This window comes from Lucilia sericata, unplaced genomic scaffold, assembly GCF_015586225.1.
Source record: "Lucilia sericata isolate MDLA Ls3-8-SP2 unplaced genomic scaffold, ASM1558622v1 Contig001319F_arrow, whole genome shotgun sequence".
Taxonomy (NCBI): domain Eukaryota; kingdom Metazoa; phylum Arthropoda; class Insecta; order Diptera; family Calliphoridae; genus Lucilia; species Lucilia sericata.
In genome coordinates, this window is record NW_023995265.1 from 115,778 (window position 1) to 134,684 (window position 18,907).

General features: G+C 29.8%; 1 protein-coding gene and 2 long non-coding RNA genes across 3 annotated transcripts; 2 read left to right on the forward strand and 1 right to left on the reverse strand.

The window, feature by feature from the left end:
• The first annotated feature begins 5,267 nt into the window (after nt 1–5,267).
• On the forward strand, nt 5,268–5,650 carry LOC119610950. The gene is made up of 2 exons (XR_005232027.1): nt 5,268–5,508; nt 5,574–5,650. It is a non-coding gene; the product is annotated as an uncharacterized LOC119610950 (long non-coding RNA).
• Nucleotides 5,651–12,740: 7,090 nt separating this feature from the next.
• LOC119610947 lies at nt 12,741–15,721 on the reverse strand. Its single transcript, XR_005232026.1, has 3 exons — nt 15,612–15,721; nt 15,504–15,557; nt 12,741–13,034 (listed from the first exon to the last, which is right to left on the reverse strand). It is a non-coding gene; the product is annotated as an uncharacterized LOC119610947 (long non-coding RNA).
• A 108-nt stretch (nt 15,722–15,829) lies between these two features.
• Nucleotides 15,830–16,457, forward strand: LOC119610944 (34 kDa spicule matrix protein-like; the record flags this gene model as incomplete). Its single annotated transcript, XM_037966366.1, has 2 exons — nt 15,830–15,879; nt 16,001–16,457. Coding segments are annotated over exons 1-2 (463 nt in total), but the record flags the coding sequence as incomplete, so codon positions are not given.
• Nucleotides 16,458–18,907: the final 2,450 nt, after the last annotated feature.

Consider the following 18,907-nt stretch of genomic DNA (forward strand, 5'->3'; position numbering starts at 1 on the left):
ACAGATTATTTTATAGAAAATAAGTAGTGTTAGGAATTAACTATATAAGTAGGTTGTAAGAATTAATTGTATTATGTTTAAGATAAACAGTTCAAATAAAAAAAGCTATTATACTAACTGATGATATTGTATTAAATTGTGTTTTATATTTCGGTGGGCGGGAAAGGTAATTTGTGTGGGGTGATTTAGGTGTTGTTGTGCGTGGCTCATAATAAAATTATATTTTTTTTATTTTATATACAATATTATAATAAAATAATTAACTAAATAATTTTTAAAAATTGTCCAAATATTTTATTCAACACCAAATGTATGTTCTGTCATACTTAATACTAAAATATGAAAAAGATGAAATTAAAGGACACAGGTTTAAATGAACATATTTTTGAATGTAATTGAGATATTGGCTTGAAATTTTTTGTAAAGGGTCGAGAATTTCCATATCTAACTAAAAAATGATATTAAGGGATAAATATGGACTAAATTGTTGTAGCTATCTGCGATCCTATTAAAATTTTGATATAAATCATAGTTTTAGAAATTAAACAAATATGTAATATATGACAAAATCTTTATTTATGAACAAAACTCGTACCCGTGAACTTAACAAACTTTCTGGCAAACTTTTTTGTTTTTCACTCATTTTGCAGAGAGAATAAATAAAAACCCTCTCTGAGAAATATGTGCAGACGAAAATTGAGTGTTTTCGGCTTTGCAGACATAATTTTCAGTGCTGCCAAGTTATTGTACATAAATTTAGTACAAAATTCATATATAATTATGTGGTGTACATCAATTTACACTGAATATCCACTCTTCTTCTTTTTTTGAACATGGGAGAAGATTTTCGGCTTTTAACAAACTTTTCATATATTTTCAACAAACTTTATATGTGAAATAAAATTATTTAAAACAAAAACTAATAATTATTAATTATAATCATAAATAAATACATTTATAAGTAAAAACCAAAAAGTAATATTTGATTTTAATTTTGTTATTGTTCAAAATAACTTACAATTGTTAAAAATAATAAGAAAAAACTATTTTTTGATCATAAGGGTCCAATTTTTACTTTGTGCCAAAAATCGAAATATTTGGATCTATAGAGGGAGGTCCGGCCAACATTTCCTCATATTTAGTTTTCACGTTTACAGATAGCCCTCCGAACAAAATTTTCAAAAAACTGTTTTTGGACAAAATCACTCAATTTGTTTTTGGACCTTAAAGGTCCAATTTTTACTTTGTGCCAAAAATCGAAATATGGGGACCTATAGAGGGAGGTCCGGCCTACATTTCCTCATATTTAGTTTTCATGTTTACAGATAGGCCTCCGAACAAAATTTTCAAAAAACTGTTTTTGGACAAAATCACTCAATTAGTTTTTGGACCATAAGGGTCCAATTTTTACTTTGTGCCAAAAATCGAAATATGGGGACCTATAGAGGGAGGTCCGGCCTACATTTCCTCATATTTAGTTTTCATGTTTACAGATAGGCCTCCGAACAAAATTTTCAAAAAACTGTTTTTGGACAAAATCACTCAATTAGTTTTTGGACCATAAGGGTCCAATTTTTACTTTGTGCCAAAAATCGAAATATGGGGACCTATAGAGGGAGGTCCGGCCTACATTTCCTCATATTTAGTTTTCATGTTTACAGATAGGCCTCCGAACAAAATTTTCAAAAAACTGTTTTTGGACAAAATCGCTCAATTAGTTTTTGGACCATAAGGGTCCAATTTTTACTTTGTGCCAAAAATCGAAATATGGGGACCTATAGAGGGAGGTCCGGCCTACATTTCCTCATATTTAGTTTTCATGTTTACAGATAGGCCTCCGAACAAAATTTTCAAAAAACTGTTTTTGGACAAAATCGCTCAATTAGTTTTTGGACCATAAGGGTCCAATTTTTACTTTGTGCCAAAAATCGAAATATGGGGACCTATAGAGGGAGGTCCGGCCTACATTTCCTCATATTTAGTTTTCATGTTTACAGATAGGCCTCCGAACAAAATTTTCAAAAAACTGTTTTTGGACAAAATCACTCAATTAGTTTTTGGACCATAAGGGTCCAATTTTTACTTTGTGCCAAAAATCGAAATATGGGGACCTATAGAGGGAGGTCCGGCCTACATTTCCTCATATTTAGTTTTCATGTTTACAGATAGGCCTCCGAACAAAATTTTCAAAAAACTGTTTTTGGACAAAATCGCTCAATTAGTTTTTGGACCATAAGGGTCCAATTTTTACTTTGTGCCAAAAATCGAAATATGGGGACCTATAGAGGGAGGTCCGGCCTACATTTCCTCATATTTAGTTTTCATGTTTACAGATAGGCCTCCGAACAAAATTTTCAAAAAACTGTTTTTGGACAAAATCGCTCAATTAGTTTTTGGACCATAAGGGTCCAATTTTTACTTTGTGCCAAAAATCGAAATATGGGGACCTATAGAGGGAGGTCCGGCCTACATTTCCTCATATTTAGTTTTCATGTTTACAGATAGGCCTCCGAACAAAATTTTCAAAAAACTGTTTTTGGACAAAATCGCTCAATTAGTTTTTGGACCATAAGGGTCCAATTTTTACTTTGTGCCAAAAATCGAAATATGGGGACCTATAGAGGGAGGTCCGGCCTACATTTCCTCATATTTAGTTTTCATGTTTACAGATAGGCCTCCGAACAAAATTTTCAAAAAACTGTTTTTGGACAAAATCGCTCAATTAGTTTTTGGACCATAAGGGTCCAATTTTTACTTTGTGCCAAAAATCGAAATATGGGGACCTATAGAGGGAGGTCCGGCCTACATTTCCTCATATTTAGTTTTCATGTTTACAGATAGGCCTCCGAACAAAATTTTCAAAAAACTGTTTTTGGACAAAATCGCTCAATTAGTTTTTGGACCATAAGGGTCCAATTTTTACTTTGTGCCAAAAATCGAAATATGGGGACCTATAGAGGGAGGTCCGGCCTACATTTCCTCATATTTAGTTTTCATGTTTACAGATAGGCCTCCGAACAAAATTTTCAAAAAACTGTTTTTGGACAAATCGCTCCAATTAGTTTTTGGACAATAAGGGTCCCATTTTTACTTTGATGCCAAAAATCGAAAATGGGGACCTATAGAGGGAGGTCCGGCCTACATTTCTCATATTTAGTTTTCATGTTTAAAGATAGGCTCCGAAACCAAAAATTTTCAAAAAACTGTTTTTGGACAAAATGCTCAATAGTTTTTGGCCATAAGGGTCCAATTTTTTACTTTGTGCCAAAATCGAAATATGGGGACCTATAGAGGGAGGTCCGGCCTACATGTCCTCATATTTAGTTTTCATGTTTACAGATAGGTGCCCTCTCCGAACAAAATTTTCAAAAAAAACTGTTTTGGACAAAATCGCTCAATTAGTTTTGGACCATAAAGGGTCCAATTTTTACTTTGTGCCAAAAATCGAAATATGGGGACCTATAGAGGGAGGTCCGGCCTACATTTCCTCATATTTAGTTTTCATGTTTACAGATAGGCCTCCGAACAAAATTTTCAAAAAACTGTTTTTGGACAAAATCACTCAATTAGTTTTTGGACCATAAGGGTCCAATTTTTACTTTGTGCCAAAAATCGAAATATGGGGACCTATAGAGGGAGGTCCGGCCTACATTTCCTCATATTTAGTTTTCATGTTTACAGATAGGCCTCCGAACAAAATTTTCAAAAAATTTTTGGACAAAATCACTCAATTAGTTTTTGGACCATAAGGGTCCAATTTTTACTTTGTGCCAAAAATCGAAATATGGGGACCTATAGAGGGAGGTCCGGCCTACATTTCCTCATATTTAGTTTTCATGTTTACAGATAGGCCTCCGAACAAAATTTTCAAAAAACTGTTTTTGGACAAAATCCTCAATTAGTTTTTGGACCATAAGGGTCCAATTTTTACTTTGTGCCAAAAATCGAAATATGGGACCTATAGAGGGAGGTCCGGCCTACATTTCCTCATATTTAGTTTTCAAGTTTACAGATAGGCCTACGTACAAAATTTTCAAAGACCTGTTTTTGGACAAAATCACTCAATTAGTTTTTGGACCATAAGGGTCAATTTTTACTTTGTGCCAAAATTCGAAATATGGGGACCTATAGAGGGAGGTCCGGCCTACATTTCCTCATATTTAGTTTTCATGTTTACAGATTGGCCTCCGAACAAAATTTTCAAAAAACTGTTTTTGGACAAAATCGCTCAATTAGTTTTTGGACCATAAGGGTCCAATTTTTACTTTGTGCCAAAAATCGAAATATGGGGACCTATAGAGGGAGGTCCGGCCTACATTTCCTCATATTTAGTTTTCAAGTTTACAGATAGGCCTACGTACAAAATTTTCAAAAAACTGGTCGAATTTAAAGGACTTTCAAGTAGATTTAAAAGTAAATTTATTTAATTTTATCCGACTTTTTCGAGTTTTTAATTAAAAAATGATTTTTTTCACAAATTATTTATGATAAAAAGTCGACTTTATTTTCCCAATTAAACGCCTGTATTTCTTAATGTTTTCGAATTTTTCTATTTTTTTATATAGAATAGTCGACTTTAACAACTTTTTAGGACATATCCGAATTTTTATATTATTTAGTCTTCCTCAAGTTTTCTATCTATTAAAGTAAACATTTTTAAAGTTTTGTAAAATTTATTTCGAATTTTGCAGATACTCCATTTTTGAATAAAAAAAAAAACTTTTTTAATTTTATTTAAAATTCGTTCTGGTAAAAATTGGGAAAGTTCGAAAAGAACTTAAAGAAATGTTTAATGTAGATTTTGGCTGATAAAATTTTCAAGAAATTTGCAAACATTTTAAGTAATTCTTTTAAAAAGTCATAAGACGACTTTTCGGGTTAAAAATAAGGCCAGTATTCAGAAAGAAGAATGTAAAACAATATTTAAAATTTTATATGAAAAACACTAACAAAAACTGAGTAGTTTTCATACAAAATTTTAAAAATTGTTTTCTTTTCTTCTTTCTGAATTCGGGCATAACTTGAGAAAGTCGAAGCAATTCGATGAAAGTCGTTTAAAGTAAATTTTTTGTTAAAAATCTCCAAACGGTTTGAAATTTTAAAATAAGTTGGGATTTTAAAAACTTTAAAATTGTAAAAATTTTAAATAAGACAATAAAGTCATTCAAAGTCATATTTTTCTTTTTTGTCACAGAATAATTAATATTAATAATAATTTAATAGAAATGCACTTAAAATATATCTCCATCCCTGCATTACAACATCTGGCAACTTCTTTTAGTACCAAAAAAATATTTAAACTTGGTAGAACTTTTTTAATTGTTCTGCAACAAATTAAATTTATTTTATATTTATATTTTTAAAATCTTGGAAAATATACTTTCCAAGCATATGTTCTTGTCAGAGGCGGCACTCTAGTGTTTTTGCCTTCAATTTCCATGCAAGCTAGACAAGATTTGGCCAATAAATGTTGATGGAAAGTGGGTTTTAACAACATTACCACAAAATGTAATTATAGTTTAGTTTTTTATATTGTTATGTATAACGTAAATAGTGAAATTTTTTTCCTACAGCTATAAGGAGCGTTTGGAATATGTAATGCTGACCTATCGTTTCTATACATTTTCTTAACTCGAAGAGTTTATGAGTTTCAAAGAACGTTTAACGAACAGTTTACATTACGTAGCAATTTCTGTAGAGGCTCAATTGTGTTATTTTGTCATGTTTTTTGCTGCTGCGCTTAATCGCCTCTTTTGTTGTTCACTTCCATTCAATATTAATTGCTAAACATTGTCGAGCCGCTGCTTACAATGCCAAGGAATGTCAAAATTCGATTTCCACACCTGCCGAAGAAATCGCCGTTAATGAATCGTTGTGTGATTCATGACCACTTTAGTGTAGCAAATTTATGTGGGCGATACCAATTTCGCTGCAATGTAAAGTGGTCAGTGATAATGTAGTGGCCGTGGTTAATTTGTGCGAAGCGACCATTAAAGGAAGTGACGAAGTCACCGAGGATGGTTTGTGGCAAAGACGTGAATGGAATTTATAGTAACTTTTTTATGAAGATTGTGTTTTTTTTTCATTTATAGTTTTAAATATTTTCTAAATTTTATATAAAATTTACTGTCCTTACTTTTTTGATTTATTTAATAATTAATTTTCAAGTAAATTAAGTAAAAACAAGTTTAATTACAATGAAATTATAAAAATAATTACAAAAGATAAAACTGAACATTTAAAAAGAACTTTTAATAACGTTTTCTTTCAACCATTCATTGTTATTTATTTTGATCCTGATTTGTATACATAAATACAATACTTTTATTTCCAAGTATTACCGAAAAAAAGTGTTTGTATTTATATACCTACATACAGTGTCTCTCATAATTATTCGAATTTGGGTAAACTATAAAAAGAAACCAAATTTAATAATATATTTTGTGTGCAAAATAAATAAATTAATTTGTTATATTGTCTAGATAGTCCTTATGTTTGATATCACGCTTTTTAAAACTTGAAAAATTTGCATTGACTTAAATTAATTGTGGATTTTTTAAAAAAGTCCATGAAATGCCTCTCAAAAGTATACAAATTTTTCCTGTATTTCATATTTGATCATATTATACGCAACACAAATTTTAGAATCGAATGGTTTTTATGCGTAATATTGTTTTAAGGGGTTACTATCCACGGAAAGGATATATTTTTGGCCCATTTGGTCCACAATTTTGGGGAATTTGTACCTTTCTTCAAGTAATATCATTAAAATGGCGATTTTTGGCCATAATTGTAAATTTTTCTCCTTATTTCCAGAGATAAAACAAAAATTTGATATTAGGACTTAAAAGACCCCTTGGGGTATCTAAAAATAATATTTTTTGTTACAAGAATCTGTATTTAAACGTTCCAAGATAAATTATTCGGATCATTCTTCTGTCGCTAATTCAATATATTGGAACTTAAGTCCATTTTTATAATACTAGGATCAACTATTTTCGGGAAAAGTTTTCTGGTATATATTCTTTTAGATATCAGCTTTTATACATTTTAAGTTTTCAATGTGTTGTGGAAGTGTACAACTCCAAAACATGCCTCGAAGAAACACCATTCAAAATAGTAAAATCATTATTTTTATATACCAATGGCCTCCATGCTGCACGGCATTATGATCTAACTCAAAAATGTTGATATGTGTTTAAATAGTATTTATTATGATCAAATTAAAACCAAAATTTTGGACTTACAGTGTTATTGTAACGGGCAACATAAGCGTGAAAGTTACGAGTAGTAAAAACTGAAATCTACTATATAGGATGACGTTTTGTTAAGGCATGTTTTGGGGTTGTAACCCGCTATAATATATTGAAAATTTAAAATATATTAGTGCCAATATGTACATGAATATACACTAGACAACTTTGTCGGAAAATATCGTCCCTAGAGGTACGAAAAGGGACTTATGGTCCAGATAATTCAATTAGAAACTGAAAAACGATACCAAAAATTCATCTTGGAACGTTTAAGTACAGATCCTTATAACAAAAAATATTATTTTTAGATACCCTATGGGTTCTATTAAATTCCAATATTAAATTTTGGTTTTATCTCTGGAAAAAGGGTGAAAACATTACAAATATAGCCAAAAATTGCCATTTTAATGATATTACATGAAAAGAGGGTACAAATCCCCCAAAATTGTGGACCAAATGGGTCAAAAATATATCCATGCGGTTGATAGTTACCCCTTAAAACAAAATTAAGCATAAAACCATGCGATTCTAGAATTTGTGTATCGTATAATATGATCAAATATGAAATACAGGAAAAATTCGCATACTTTTGTGAAGTAGTTTCATGGACTTTTTTAAAAAAAAGCACAACTAATTTAAGTAAATGTAAAGTTTTCAAGTTTTAAGGGGCGTGATATCAAAACTAAGGACTATCTAGACAATATAACAAATTAATTTATTTATTTTTCACACAAAATATATTATTCAATTTGGTTTCTTTTCATAGTTTACCTAAATTCGAATACTTATGTATTTTGTATTTTGTTCTTGTGTATTTTGTTCTTGTTTTTTTTTGTATTTCGTTTCGTATGTTTGGATGTCTGTTGGTTTTACTGCCTTGTGTATTTTGTTTTTTGAGTGTTTATTTCGTTTAGCGTTGTTGTTGTTCATTTTGTTTTGCTATTGCTATAATAATGATATAATCGGGAAAATTAAATAGGTACATAAATCTAAATTTTATAAAATTTATATTTTTTAAATACACTATGGTGAAGGGTATATAAGATTCGGCACAGCCGAATATAGCACTCTTACTTGTTTCAGTTAAAACAGTTGGAATAATCTAAATAAGTTGCAAAAAATAGAAATAGAATAGAAAAACTCCAGAAAAAATACATAGTTTTCCACACAACCCATGAGGTACTATGCGATGTGCGTTGCCAATTATTTAATATGGCTGGCATCCCCAATAGGCCTAAATACCATATTTGTTTACAATTGCATTGCATTGTTATCACAGATATTGCTACAATATATGTACATATGACTATTTATGTGAATAATAGATTTATACAAGTTATCTATAAGACTGGTTAACCTCTTTATAAAATTTAATATTTACATAATAATTATTAATTCGTTTAATATCTATATTGACAATATATTTTGTTCAATAATTTTGCAACGATCAGATTCACTATTCTTATGTTTATGTGCGCAATTTGAACAAATATAATATTCGCAGTCATTGCATACACAAATATCCTCATTTTTTCTATTAAAACCTCCACAATGGCAACAAAATCTTGTTTTGTCACCTTGATGCTTTAACAACAATTTTTTCATATCATTTCTAACAATATTTGGTTGATTTAATTTTATTAAAGGTTCATTTTTTAGAATTTTAGAAGCATACATTAAAACAAATATTCCACAACTAGAACCATCATTTTGCAAATCTCTTTCCAGTATTGGTCGGTATTGCCATAAACTTTTGTTATTTTCAAACGTGCTTATAAAACAATTATAAAGCCGTTTTCCTTCACCTTCACTTGGTAATGAATTTACATATATAAATTCATGTGAAGAGAATTTAAGAACACATAAAGTGTAATGACCTGAACACAAAATAGGTATAAATATTAATTCAGGTTGATTTTGTATATATAAATTCAACTTGTCAAACTGTATATTATTAGTCTGACAAGGTAAACAATAGCAATCAATTAATCTACTTTCTTTTATTACCGCTAAAAGGCAAGCGTCTAAAACGAAATTTGTTAATTGTTCCATATTGTTTAATGAATCCCAATCGGATGTTTCTAAATAATCATAATACCCCATATTAATTGTATCTGTGGTATTATTAATTTCAGAAAAAAGTAAATCAAATTTGAAAAGAAAGAACGATTCTCTCTTAATCAATGTTTTTCCAAATTTAATTTCTTCTTTTTTTACCTCGGTTTTTTTTGATTTATTTTTATTTTTAGTCACCTCGGCTTTTTCTAATTTAATTTTATTTTTTATATCCATTTTTTTTGATTTTATTTTGTTCTTTTTATATAAGTTTTTTTAGGTTTTTCAATATTTTTAAGAATATTTGAAATTTTTTTGCTTTCCTTCGCAGCAAGCAACATTTTAGGTCGAATATTTTCTTTTCTTTGGGTCTGTTTTTCCCCATTGCTCTTCGGGATCGGATTCAAAACTATGTTTTGAATAACTATGATCCGTTTCTATTAACTCAACACTTAAAGCTTGAGAGTTATCTATTTTTTTTCAATAGGTGTTGAGGTAATATATGAATGTTCTTTTCGTTGTGAGCTTTGAACATCAACTACATTATATTCATTTAAACTTGTGAGTGTATCCTCAATTTCTTTGTCCATTGGACCAAACATCTTGTATTTATAACGTAGTTCTTTCAAAGAACTTAAATAGCTTATTCTCATTGTATTAACAAAGACATCGGCTCTCACAGATTTTTCAGGTAAAATTATATTTTTTTGCAAAAAGTAGGTAAATTCTACTGGAGCATTGCTTATATGTTCTCCTGATGGATCAACGTGAATACCCATAACATTTGTCCAAAGAACAATAAAAGCGCAGTATTTGTTTAATATAAACGTACAAATTTGATCATTACGATATTTATTTAGTTCATGACCCATATTTATATTTTTAATATCGGTTTCAACTTCATTATAGATTGTAAGAAACATTTTTCGGAATGGACTACTAGCCGCAATAGATTCTAATGGATCTATTTTTTTCATTTTCTGAAATAATATAGTTCTTTTTTCTGTTTTTCTTATTTTCTTCTTCTTTTATTAAAAATTGTGTCAATACTTTAAGGCTTTTTTCCAAATTATGACATTTATATGGCGTAAGTAAAACAATGAAGATATGTTTAAACCATTCTTGACACTCTTTAATAGTAGTGAAATTATATGCTGCTATGAAGGCATTCTTTAATAAAGGCCTTAACACATGATTTCTACCCAATCTAGCGTCCAAATCTTTGCACATGATGTGAATATAATGATATTTACACCATTGCAATATAACAAAATTGGGTTTAATTTTGGGATTCAATTCGAAATCATTTAGAAATTTTGCACAAGTATTCAGATACTCTACCATATTTTGGTTGTTAAAGCTTTGCAACACAGCTCCATATAATGCTGCGCTGACATCAGTACAGACTCTTTTAATTTTTGGCGGTTTGAACTGAAATTTCACACCATACTCTTTCAAATTTGATTTTAAGTAATCTATATAATTCGAAATTTCTTTTTTTGAGTGTCCTGAAAGAATTGCTTCTGCAATAGGCAGAATTTTTTTCAGTTTTCTGATTCGTATAACTATTTTATAACTTAGAATTCTTTTGTGAGCACATGCTAAAGTTTTCACGCTTTCACCTGAAGCATCGATATGCAATGTAAAATTCGAATCTTTAAGGATTTCAATATTGGATGATATTGTGTCAAACGTATATCTTTCCCATGTATAAACTGTAAAGGGAGAAGCAAGTCTATGAATATAATTCTTATAGGGGCCCATTTGCATCAAATAAAGAGCAACAAATGGATCTCTATCATAATATTTCGCCATATTGGCCTCAGATTTTAATTTTCTAAAAGTTTCTAAATTTTGGATATTTTGAAAATTGCCTTTTTCCGCAATATCGTCTGAAGCTACCAATATTTGTTTTTGTTTAAACAAATATGGCACATCTTCTTTTATTTTACTTTTAAATACATGTCTTTTTACACCTCTCATTTGACCAACGTGAATTTCATCTTCTGCATGATGTAACTCATTTGTTCTATAAACGGTTACATTTCCTTGAGGAGTTACGTCAAATCGAAAGGTAGTGCAATCGTTAAATTTACAATATGCATATATTAATGTTTTTTCAAAACAAAACTTTATGTTGTAGAAACATAAAATACAAACATTATTATACTTTAAATATTCTTCTCTTATCAAATCTTCGAGGAAGCTTTTTTTTCGTAATTTTATCCATATACTCATTATTTACAGTTTTTAAACTAACAAGAAAAGAACAATCGAAAATATTATTCTTAAATAGTCGTTTAGGTTTTGTACTTTTTGATTTTGTACGTATTACATTTCTATTGCATTTTTCTTTTGGATTAGGACTTTTTCTATATTTTAAAAAATCTGAATTATTTGTGGAATCTCCTGTTATTTCAAATGGTCCAAGGGTTACATCCCTTCTATTATTTTTACACTGTTTTTTTATGGAACAATCCTGCTCTTTATAACACTGTACAGTTCCTACAGAAATTTCTTCCTTATGCAGTTTTTTTTCAGATTGAAGCTCATTTAAAATTTCTTTTAAATAAGCTTTAATTTCTTTTAGGTTGGATTCATTACTAGAGGAAAATTCATTCAAAATTATAATTTTTTCCATCGAATTTTTTAAATCGCAAGCTATTAAACTAAATTCTTGAACGAAACCTTCACACAATTTTTTAAATGAATCATGTGGGACTTCATTAAGATTTTTATTTAATTTAGCGTCTAAAATGGTATTCAACATTAATTCCAACTCTGTTTTATTAGATGTATTTTTGAAATCAACAACATTTTCAATTTCATTTACAACATCATTGTGGGAAACAAAATCCTCAACACTAATAATTCTATTAACCGAAGAATGACTGTTGATATTTTTTGTTTCATTTAAATTTGTATTTGCTGTTTCTAAACTTTCAGAGTCAGACAGCAAAGCAGATATATAATTTTGCTCCATTTGAAAACTTTCCAATTCTAAGTAATTTATACTTTCCAAAAGCTTTTTTTCATCATTTTCTAAATACGAACTTTCTATATTTTCTGATATTAAATCAGTAGCAACCGCATTTCTACTTTCTATACTGTTACCTTCAGAATGTAAATTTTTTATATTTTCTGACATTCTAACATCAGTTACCTCATTTCTACTTTTTAAAATACGTTTGGCAATAGTAGATATGCGTTTAAAAAGTTTTGCACTTTTTGGAATTTTGTTACATTTACTTCTTTTTTTATTCAAAGAATCTATAACATTTCGAAAGAACTTTTCATTTTGTTTTGAATAACTACTCAAATTTTCCAAACATGAAAAGTCTTTAATAACATTAAATATATCTAAATAACTTATTCTAAAATTCATTATTCCCTAAAAGAAAAAAAAACAAAAATAAAAAAGACAGCAATATATTAATTATTAATTTATTTATTTATTTTGAAAAACTTAGCATAATACTTAAAAATAAAAAACTTTTTTACATAATTAAATGAATTATAATAAATCACACATGATTGATAATCACATTATTGATCTTCGTTTTGTCGTAAATGACCATGACATTCATCATGGATTTTTAATTCACCATATTTAATGGATTTATTTAATATACACCACGTTTTTGTGGATTTTTCATATTAATAATAATATATAAAAATAAATATAAAAATAAACATACATTAAATCTGGAGGCACATCAAAATTCCCTGCAAAGAAAAAATAACGTATATAATATTTAATGATTAAAAGGTTTAAAAAATAGTCGTTAAAAAAGTCTTACAAGTTGTAAAAGCAGTAAATATTGTTAAAAATAGTAAAATTTAAAAATCAATAAAATTTATATAAATTTGGAAAAATATGTCCGACTTTTTGATTTTTTAGATTGTTCTACGTTTTTTAATATTTTTACTTTTTTCAACTTTTTTCGATTTTTCGACGTTTTTAGATTCTTCGTTTTAAATTTTTATACTTTTTTCAACTTCTAAGATTTTTCGACTTTTTTTGATTTTTTGACTTTTTTCAATTCTTCCGATATTTAGACTTCTTCGACGTTTTTGCGATTTTTCTAAGTTTTTAGATTTTTCGACTATTTTGAACTGTTTTTGATTTTTCGAAGTTTTTTGACATTATATCAACTTTATTAATTTTTTTTTTCGATTTTTCCGAATTTTTTTTTTTTCGATTTTTAGACATTTTCGACGTTTTGCGATTTTTTTTTTTTACTTTTTCGATTTTTCTACGTTTATCAACTTTTTTTCGATTTTTAAACTTTTTCGACGTTTTTAGATTTTTCAACTTTTTTCAACATTCGACGTTTTCCGATTTTTAGACTTTTTAGACGTTTACGATTTTTCGACTTTTCCGACTTTTTGACAACGAAAGATTCGTACAATGTACGAAATTTTTCGCATATATTCGGCATGAATTATTTTCAGTGCATAAAAAAACAAAAGTACCAAAATTAGGCCAACAACAATGTCCTTTTTTTATAACTTATATATTTAATTGATATACGTCTAATACAAAAAATATAACGTGACAATGCATGACGTAACATATATAGTACATAGAAAAATTTGAAAAATAACTATCAACAGATATTAAATTAAAGTCATGTACCATATATGGTACGCTATGCATTTAAGGGTTAAATTCATGTTTCTAGGTTTAATATTATTAAAAAAAGTACAAAAGAGTTGCCTTTAATAGGTCCTCTACATTCTTAATTTATGTTTCTGGGTTTAATATTATAGAACGAAAAAATACTAAAATGTTTATAGGTTCTTATTTACTCCGGGATCTACATACTTATATACATGTTTCTAGGTTCAATATTATTAAAAAATCGAAAAGTACCACTTAATGAATGGAAAAGTGCTTAATTTTATGTTTCTAGATTCAATATTATAGAAATCTCAAAAAGTACCAGTTAAAGAACTAAAAAATACCAAAATGTCCCCTATATAGGTTCTTATTAAAGGCCTGAACAAGACAACACCAATTTGTTAAACAAATTTCGTGTTTTTTTACAAATTGTCGCCTTATTGTTGTCTTGTGCAGGCATTTAGTTCTTATTTACTCCGGGTTCTACATACTTAATGTTTCTAGGTTTATTATTAAAAAAAATCAAAAAGTACCAGTTAATGAACCAAAAATTACCAAAAAGTGGCCTTTAAATAGCTTCTTTACATTCTTCATTTATGTTCTAGATTTAATATTATTAAAAAAATCCAAAAGTACCAGTTAATGAACCAAAAATTACCAAAAAGTGGCCTTTAATAGCTTCTTTACATGCTTCATTTATGTTTCTAGGTTTAATATTATTAAAAAAATCAAAAGTACAGTTAATGAACCAAAAAGTACCAAAAAAGTGGCCTTAATAGCGTTCTTTACATGCTTCATTTATGTTTCTAGGTTAATATTATTAAAAAAATCAAAAGTACCAGTAATGAACCAAAAATTACCAAAAAGTGGCCTTTAATAGCTTCTTTACATGCTTCATTTATGTTTCTAGGTTTAATATTATTAAAAAAATCAAAAAGTACCAGTCAATGAACCAAAAATTACCAAAAAGTGGCCTTTAATATCATCTATACATGCTTCATTTATGTTTCTAGGTTTAATATTATTAAAAAAATCAAAAAGTACCAGTTAATGAACCAAAAATTACCAAAAAGTGGCCTTTAATAGCTTCTTTACATGCTTCATTTATGTTTCTAGGTTTAATATTATTAAAAAAATCAAAAAGTACCAGTCAATGAACCAAAAATTACCAAAAAGTGGCCTTTAATATCATCTATACATGCTTCATTATGTTTCTAGGTTTAATATTATTAAAAAATCAAAAAGTACCAGTTAATGAACCAAAAATTACCAAAAAGTGGCCTTTAATAGCTTCTTTACATGCTTCATTTATGTTTCTAGGTTTAATATTATTAAAAAAAATCAAAAAGTACCAGTTAATGAACCAAAAATTACCAAAAAGTGACCTTTAATATCATCTATACATGCTTAATTTTATGTTTCTAGGTCCAATATTATAGAAACTCAAAAAGTCATATGAAATCCAAAAAGCCCTAAGTTACAAACAAAACAAAATCGACTTTTCGCTTCTCCAGAAAAATTTGTCAAGGGCTTTTTGGATTTCATATGACGTTATAAGAAATGCTACTCACAAGTTCTTATTAATATTTTTCTTGCCCGTCCTATTCTTCCAGCGCCTATGATCTCTGGAAATAAATAAAAAATTAATAAATAATAAATTAAACCAAACATTTGCTTACCTCTCCAACAAGCACAAAATTCAGCCATGAAATAAAAATTTAACAGTGATGCCTGCTTACAAAATATTTAGTACTAAATAATGTTGTCAAATAAAATTTGTTAATGGTAGGGAATACATTTTCTTTGTAAGTCGACTTTTCGATCATGATGTTCGACTTTTTCAAAAATACAACCTTGTAAAAAGTAATGCCAAGTTATTTTTAGAATAGAATGGTTATGTACTTGCGCGAATAGACTTCATTCCACTTAAATCATTTGAAAATGGCGGTAAGTACTTTATTGCTCTTAATTTGAACGAAGATTTCTTAGAAATCTTATTTCAAATTTAGAGTTTGGAATTTAGTTTTTATATATTTCTTTTTATTTATTTCTTTTTTATTTATTTCAGTGCATCAACAAGTGCCCATATTGCAACATGGCCATTAAAGTCAATTTTAAAAAGGCCAATATTCGGCCGATACATCCGGGCTATCTGGCTGCTCCGGCCCAGCAACCGGGTCATTATCCGGGATACTCAGGCCCACCGGCCCAGCAACAGGTCTACCCAGCCCAGCAACAGGTCTACCCAGCCCAGCAACAGGTCTACCCAGCCCAGCAACAAGGCTACCCGGCCCAGCAACAGGGCTTCCCGGCCCAGCAACAGGGCTTCCCGGCCCAACAACCCGGCTATCCGGCCCAGCAACCTGGCTATCAGGCCCAGCAACCCAGCTATCCGGCCCAACAACCCGGCTATCCGGCCCAGCAACCCAGCTATCCGGCCCAGCAACCCGGCTATCCGGCCCAGCAACAGGGCTACTCAGCAGCCCAGCCGGCAGCCCCACCACCAGCACCCTGTAACAGCACCTGTAACAGCCCCAGCAACACCTGTAACAGCCCCAGCAACACCTGTAACAGCCCCAGCAACAGCCCCAGCAAACCCACCGACAGCAACATCAAAACCCAACGAAAGCTAAATACACATGTTTCGTTTTTTTTTCTTTATATATATGTTTGAATTGTTTTTATGTTGTTTTTTTAGATATGAAGTTTATAATTTGTGTTTTTTTCAATATATTTTTGTTCGTTATTTTTGAGGGTTCTAGCCATAGAGTATATAGAGCGGAAACTCTGCTGTCAAGGACCTAAGTCTGTTGTCAAAAACCTAAGTCGTCTGAATGTAGTAGTAGAACAACTTATGGTAGTATTAGTAATATTCCCCATATTTGAAATAACCCAGCAAACACAAAATCAAACGTTTGAAAAATGTTATTAATTTTATTTAATATTAAATATTAACGGTTCTTTAAAAAGAGAAATTGATTCAACGTTTACATTCGATTTAGAGTTTTAAAATTTTAAAATAGTTTGATTTACAATCTTTCTCGACTTTACATGAACCCCCTGTGTTTGCTGGGTAACGACATTTCAATTTATTATTCTGACATTTTCACCACAATTTTTTATTATTTATTTTTATAATTTTACATAACTTCGGCAAAATAAACAGATTTAGGTGACCCAAATTCAAGAGAAAACACTCGACATATTCTTACGAGTGTGTGGGTGTGGCGAGGTGGTGGCGTGTCGTCTAATAAGCTCACATTGTGGTTGTAAAAGTACCACCGTGAAATAAGGCCAACACGGCAGGTGTTCACGTAAAGCACTTCGAATTATGTATCTGTTGTCTTTCCGGCAACAGCAGTGAACTTATCCAGAAATATAGATTTCACCGTTCATCAGTCTTTTTATCAACACGATTTTGGATTTAAACCTCAGCCACCGCGTGCATCCGAAGGGACCTCTCCAATAACCGTGATGAGACAAAAATGGCAATACAGACGAGTAAGGGAACGTATATAGTCTAATCTATAGTGTAGTCTATAGTCTAGTCTATAGTTGTATAGTCTAATCTATAGTTTAGTCTATAGTCTAATCTAAAGTGTAAGTCTATAGTCTAGTCCATAGTTTAGTCTATAGTCTAGTCCATAGTCTAGTCTATAGTCTAGTCCATAGTCTAGTCTATAGTCTAATCTATAGTCTAGTCTATAATCTAGTCTATTGTCTAATCTATAGTCTAGTCTATAGTCTAGTATATAGTCTAATCTATAGTGTAGTCTATAGTCTAGGCTAGTCTATAATCTAGTCCTATAGTCTAGTATATAGTCTAATCTATAGTGTAGTCTATAGTCTAGGCTAGTCTATAATCTAGTATATAGTCTAATCTATAGTGTAGTCTATAGTCTAGTCTATAGTTGTATAGTCTAATCTATAGTTTAGTCTATAGTCTAATCTAAAGTGTAGTCTATAGTCCTAGTCCATAGTTTAGTCTATAGTCTAGTCCATAGTCTAGTCTATAGTCTAGTCCATAGTCTAGTCTATAGTCTAATCTATAGTCTAGTCTATAATCTAGTCTATTGTCCTAATCTATAGTCTAAGTCTATAGTCTAGTATATAGTCTAATCTATAGTGTAGTCTATAGTCTAGGCTAGTCTATAAATCTAGTCTATAGTCGTAGTATATAGTCTAATCTATAGTGTAGTCTATAGTCTAGTCTATAGTTGTATAGTCTAATCTATAGTTTAGTCTATAGTCTAATCTAAAGTGTAGTCTATAGTCTAGTCCATAGTTTAGTCTATAGTCTAGTCCATAGTCTAGTCTATAGTCTAGCCCATAGTCTAGTCTATAGTCTAATCTATAGTCTAGTCTATAATCTAGTCTATTGTCTAATCTATAGTCTAGTCTATAGTCTAGTATATAGTCTAATCTATAGTGTAGTCTATAGTCTAGACTATAGTCTAGTCTAAAATCTAGTCTATAGTCTAGTATATAGTCTAATCTATAGTGTATTCTATAGTCTAGGCTAGTCTATAATCTAGTCTATAGTCTAGTATATAGTCTAATCAATAGTGTAGTCTATAGTCTAGTCTATAGTTGTATAGTCTAATCTATAGTTTAGTCTATAGTCTAATCTAAAGTGTAGTCTATAGTCTAGTCCATAGTTTAGTCTATAGTCTAGTCCATGGTCTAGTCTATAGTCTAGTCCATAGTTTAGTCTATAGTCTAGTCCATGGTCTAGTCTATAGTCTAGTCCATAGTCTAGTCTATAGTCTAGTCTATAGACTAGTCTATAGTCTAGTCTATAGACTAGACTATATTCCTGCGGAAAATTAGTTAAGTACTTTAAAACCTAAAAAGTACTTTTTTTGTTATAAGTACTATTTCAAAAAAAATTTGTAGTGGTTGTAGTTTATCCTTTCCTTAATGAATTCATAGTCTAATTATTGCATAAATTTACAATTGAATTTCAGATTACTTA